The sequence below is a fragment of the Protomyctophum bolini genome, assembly GCF_963924005.1.
Source record: "Protomyctophum bolini genome assembly, chromosome: 21".
Taxonomy (NCBI): Eukaryota; Metazoa; Chordata; class Actinopteri; order Myctophiformes; family Myctophidae; genus Protomyctophum; species Protomyctophum bolini.
Genome location: NC_137882.1, coordinates 33,649,731 through 33,655,899, shown reverse-complemented (window position 1 = coordinate 33,655,899; position 6,169 = coordinate 33,649,731). Strand labels below are relative to the sequence as shown.

General features: G+C 40.9%; 1 protein-coding gene across 1 annotated transcript; it reads left to right on the top strand.

The window, feature by feature from the left end:
* The first annotated feature begins 240 nt into the window (after nt 1–240).
* LOC308336232 (uncharacterized protein) lies at nt 241–5,950 on the top strand. The gene is made up of 3 exons (XM_080793537.1): nt 241–381; nt 5,016–5,195; nt 5,869–5,950. The coding sequence occupies exons 1-3, from the start codon at nt 316–318 to the stop codon at nt 5,929–5,931; spliced, it is 309 nt and encodes a 102-aa protein (XP_080649663.1). The 5' UTR covers nt 241–315; the 3' UTR covers nt 5,932–5,950.
* Nucleotides 5,951–6,169: the final 219 nt, after the last annotated feature.

Below are 6,169 nucleotides of genomic sequence, written 5' to 3'. Positions count from 1 at the left end.
CCAAAGGTGTTTCTGTTGAATTTCCATGAAAAACAGGAGAGGGAGCAAATAGAGTTGTATATAGTAGCCAGTAAACGTGTTCATATAGGCAAAGCTGGACATCTTTGTTTGCGATAAAACTCTCCCCCAGCTCTCTTCACGTGCATGCAAATGTGCGATAGCGTGTGCCTTGTCTGATGAAACCCTGTATAAGAGAGATCACGAGGAGCTGTGTTTCCAGAAGCTCTTCCAGAACCTTGACTTCAGTCACTGAGGAGGACATCATCCCTGACACATCATCAACACTCGGAGGACTCGTCCAGCTAATTGTCCACCATGGAGAAGACCAGGTCTATCACCCTTCTGCTTCTATGTCTGGCTCTGACCACTGTGCTCTGCAAGGTAAGTGCTGCTCTTGTTCAAGGTCAAATTGTCAGGTAATTAAATGGCAGAGGTTGGACAAAATGATTCTGACAGGACATTAGGTCTACTAACCAGGATAAAACATTACGCTAATCTGCTCACTGCTAATACCTTAATCCAAGATGGCCCTATTAATAACCTATTATAAGGAAATATTTTCTAAATGTCATTATGACATTATGACACCACTAGGGGGTTTTCATGATTCATCCATTCCAAGCATTAGTTTTGCACAAAAAAACACTCCTTGGGCTAAAAACGTCCATAAATGTGATGAGGTCAGCACATTTGGGTGGCTATGGCCGAATATGAATGAAAGTTATGCCTTATAATAGGTTATCAATAGGGCAGTCTTGGATTAAGGCAACATTTAGAGTATTAGCAGTGAGAATATTTTATCCTGGCTAGTAGAGCTAATACTTATCAGAATCAGTTGAGAAACAAAATAATCCAATGTTGTGCTGAGAGAACTACTACTATTATTTATTAATTAGTAATAAAATAATCCAATGTTGTCCAACCTGAGAGGACTAAAAGGTTCTTCTTTATGGTTGTATCTTATGTATACAGATACATGTGGAGCAAGTCAAAGTGTAACGCTTAGTTTAGTTTGGCTTCTTTACCCATTTAATGGCATTTAGCTATCTCTCTGACACCCAATTTATATTGTAAAATCAATGTTAATTTAACTCTGAGAGTGTACACAAATCAATATCAAATTGCGGGACTTTTTCAGTTTAAAATTTTCTGGAAAAAAAGTTATTATTTTCTAATATATTATTATTTTATCTTACAGAGTATTCCTTAGAGATTATGTTTTCAGTAATTGCCAAGCTCAGGCATGTTCTGATTTTAGATATTTAATCAAAAAACAGAGATGGTAACTCATTTTTGGTCAACTATGTTACGGACAAAAACTGTAATTGTCTGTATATGGATAAATGTCAGATTTTTAAACAAATCATTGTTCTTGGAAGAATATGCGTCCGCTTACCTTCATTTTCAATTATAATCTCCAATTATTAAAGGAAATGTGTTTTTTTAGCATGAAACCTCCTAATTTCACAGAATGCTGTTACCGGTCCAGATGTTTTCTCCTAAAACTCCTGAAATTCATGATAATTTTATTGAAAAAATTATACTGAGCTACATATTTCACTGCTACTAAGTTGCTAAGTTATTTACTTGGAGTTTATGGAACAACTATATATATGTTTTGTTTAAAAACCTAATGGTAACTTAGTTGACAGCATGGTAACATAGTTGACTAAAGTAACAGAGTTGACTGGACATGAAAAAGTATAATGATTTATTTATCAAATAACCTAATCATGAATAAAATGAATTCATGATTATTATTGTATGTTAGCAAACTGCACATTCCACCTCTTAGTGTATTGAATTAAGACCATTTGATATATTGACAAACAAATACAGATAGTTAACATGGAACACTTGCCAGTTTATTAACACAGATTTTACAGACATTGTAAAATGTGCTCCTAACCTGCAAAAAGAAAACGCTGTGTGAAGTGAGTGGTGCAACTCCGTGGGGGGGTCCCCGGAAGTTTTCGTGCTCAGACGGACACAGACAGCTAGCCAGCCAGCCAGGGACGGACACAGCCAGAGACACACTATAGCTGTCTATAGGAGTGGTTGCACCACTAAAAAAACACTCTTAGCTGACAATAGATGACTTTCATTCTATTCTTTCACATCGAGTGACAGTGACTGCAGACTACACACTTGTAGACAGATGATTCCTCATGGAGGGCGTCCCCCTGGGATTGGCCCTAGCCAGGAAAGTCACCAGCCTGACAGGGTGGGGGCCCACCCACGGTGACAGGATGACCAGGGGTGTGTAGGATGGAGCCCTGAGGCTTGCCCACATCAACTCCTGAATTTTTTTCTTTCCCTAAGCATATCAAACCATTCATACAAGTTTGCCATGTTCTGGTAAGAATCGAGAACACTACGACCATGTGCTACATCAACAGGAAAGGGGGACTGAAGTCTCTAAGCTGGCACATGTTTGGCACACAGGCTGTTGACGTGGTGCGACAAGCACCTCTTGTCACTCATGGCCTGTCACGTCCGGGACTCCTGAATACTGGGCAATGCACACCAGGGACTGGTGTGCATTCCGTTACCACAACTGGTCCTTTGCAGAGGTGGCAGCCCAGATATGGGACAGGTTCGGGGCACCCGAGGTGGACCTGTTAGCCTCAGAGAAAAACAAGAAGTCTTGACTCCTTATCTCCCTGGCAGGATCACCAACCCTAGGCCTGGATGCCATGGAACAGGCACTGGCCCAAGGGTCTGCTCTACGCATTCACTATTGGACCTGATTCCTCCCGTTCTGGCCAGTGTGAGGACTCCAGCCTGGAGGCAAGAAATATTTCCCCTCCTTTACGACCAGCCTTGGTGGCGCCTCCTATGGAGGGACCTGCTCACGCAGGCAGGGCGCAAGATCTTCCACCCACATCCACAGGACCTGGGCCTCTGGGTCTGGCCCGTGAGGGGTCAAACCTGAACGCAGAGGGCCTGCCCCCGAATGTCGTCGCGATGATTATAGGCGCCAGGGTCCTGGCGACTATAGACAACAGTACAGCATCGCTTGGAACATGTTTGAACGTTGGTGCTCGGCTAGACCTCATCGGGTGGTCCCGTTCCAGGCCTCGGTGGTGCACATTCTGACCTTCCTGCAGGAGATCCTGGATAGAGGCCTGGAAGGCCTCCGTTAAGGTCAACTTGGCAGCCATTTCGGCATACCACGTCGGCATAAAGCAAGATGGTGGGAGAACACCTGCTGGTTCGACAGTTCAAGAGAGGCGTCAAGCGTGCCTGTGCGGTTTCCAGATCTCTGGTCCCGTCCTGGGATCTGACTCTGGTACTGGATGCCCTATCACATCATTCCTTTGAGCCGCTGGAGAAGGTGGACCTGAAGTTTCTTCCGTTCTATTGGTTGCCCTGACAACTGCAAAGCGTGCTAGTGACATGCATGCACTCTTGGTCAGCCCGAGCTGCATGAGATTTAGTGGGAACTCAGGGTGTCTATTAGGCCGAACCTGGTTTTCGTGCCTAATCATTTCCCCTCTGTGAGTGCTCCAGTCGACCTAGTGGCGTTCCATCCGCCTTTGTTCTCCTCGGTGGAGGACAGGAGACTGAATCTACCCGGTTAGGGCATTGAAACTGTATGCGGACAGAACTGCTCCCTTCAGGAAGGGTGATAAGTTATTTGTGGCATGGGGTCAAGGGAAAACCCATATCAAAGGTAAGACTTTCAAAATGGATTATGGAGCCATAGAGAGGAATATAGCCCCCAGGGGGTCTGAGGGCACACTCTACTATAGAGACATGTCTGCATCCTGGGTATGCCTCCCTTTTTGCAGGGTCGGCATCTCGCCGGGGACAAATTACCAACGCTGCTTCTCTGCAGGTGATAATCGTGACATTTTCCCGAAAAACATGTTTGTCTTTTATTATATTTATTTATTTAATATTTAAAACAGTGTTTTTATTTACTGTACAGTTAGAATAGTAAATTAACTGCTGAAAACTATAAGAACATGACATGAGTGTCAACTATGTTACTCTTAGTCCACTAAGTTACCTATACAAGGGTAACATAGTTGACAGTAACATAGTTGACATATTTGCTGTTTTTTGGTCTAAAATCAACATGGCTGCCTATCACCAAACACCACATGGCATTTTTACAGAAAGATTCTTCTAAATATTAGATCCACGTTTGAGAAAAGTTTAAATTAAAAGTTATTTATAACAATATTGTAGTAACACTGTTGACATGCGATAATTCCACACATGACTCACACACTACTTCATGTTAAATATTGAAGAAAGAGGAGAAAGAACATACATTGGAGCCATGCCAGTCTGTTCATCAGTAGTTAATGACATCATGTGTAGCAGGTCATGTGATTTAGAAATGACACACCCCCTTGAGAGGTGTTTTTGTAATGGGTAACTTAGTTGACAGTGACTTCTCGGACACGGATAAAATGTGTTATTTTCCATATAATAGTTGATATATTTCCAAAAACATTATATATGAAATGATTATCTTAGCCGTATAAAAATAAAATTATCAAAACAATTTTTGATTAAGCTAATTTTATTGCTGTTTAACTAATTAGAAGATGGTTGTTATTACATTCGGACAGTAACTTAGTTGACATTTTAGTGATATCCAGCCATTTTTGTATTAATTAATGATAAAATTTGTATAAATAAGTATAGTATTTGTAAAGACATGATCATAATGATCATAAATAGCATTAGTTTTTTTAATTTTACTAAAAGTACATACAAGTTACATCCCTCGGACTTCAAAACTCCCGCAATTTGATATTGACCCATTTCTTTACACATTTTGTACACTCTCAGAGTTACAGACCCATAAGGGTCCATTTGGTTCCAAGCTGTGTACCCCCTGGAACTCCCTCAAGGATCCCTGGGGGTCCCCGGACCACACTTTGGGAATCACTGTACGCTACATTATATGTACCCACAACTGTTAGGAGAGAGAAACAGCACCATCTACTGTTGCCCTCCTGGATTTTAACTTGATATTTCATTATTCACTTTTCTAGACTATAGCCACAGAGCCAGAAGGACCAGAAGACCAAACCAGGGAATCTGTTGAGACGAGGGGACTGGGAGGAGGTGAATCAGTTGAGACGATCGGAGGAGATGGATCTGTTGAGACGATCGGAGGAGATGGATCTGTTGAGACAAAGGGAGGAGATGGATCTGTTGAGAAGAGGGGATGGGTAAGGTATCCCACTTATTATTACATGGCTACTTAATAAATAATAAAAGTATTCCATAAGGGATGAAATAACACACTGCTGAATTCAGCAATTGACCAATCAGAACCAAGCATTCAACCAAGCCGTGTAATAAATGCACATAACCTTCACATTGTTATGCATTGTTAGCTTGTAAATCTGTTCTATGTTGACACCGGCATGCAATGTATTATAATGAGAGGGGTCATAACGCTTACAAAATGATCATAAGCTACATTTGATGGCATATACACGAACAATAAAGCAAGCACATTGATAAGAAAGTGCTGTCTAAATAATTACCTATATTAACTTATAATGCAGTCATTTTTCCATTACTTCCATATTATATTATGGATGTCCCGATCGCTTACGATCCGATCCCGATACCTCAATTTCTGTGTTATCCGATACCGAATACAGATACCAGTGTTGTGATCTCATGTTGTGTTTATAGCTATCTATCTATATATCTGGTGTTGTGTTTATAGCTATATACACACACACACACACACACACACACACACACACACACACACACACACACACACACACACACACACACACACACACACACACACACACAAGCTTTCCTCTGAGGTGGAAAGCCTGGTGACATGTGAATGACTGCAACATTTCTGTGTCTTTATTCCAGGGAGCGATTGGTGGAGCGCTGGGGCATGCGCTGGGGCATGCGGCAGGGCATTGGTTTGGTTAGGGGTCTCTGTGTCTCCAGCTCTTAAGTAAACAGAAAATAAACTGTTATCATAAATAATATTTGTGGGTCTGCTCTTTCTTTGTTTCTTTTAGAACAGTGGTATTTCTGAAAAATGTGAATATTAAAGATATTTTGGGGTGAAAGTGAAAGAAAGAAATATATATATATATATATTATATATATATATATATATATATATATATATATATATATATATATAATATATACAAAATAATCC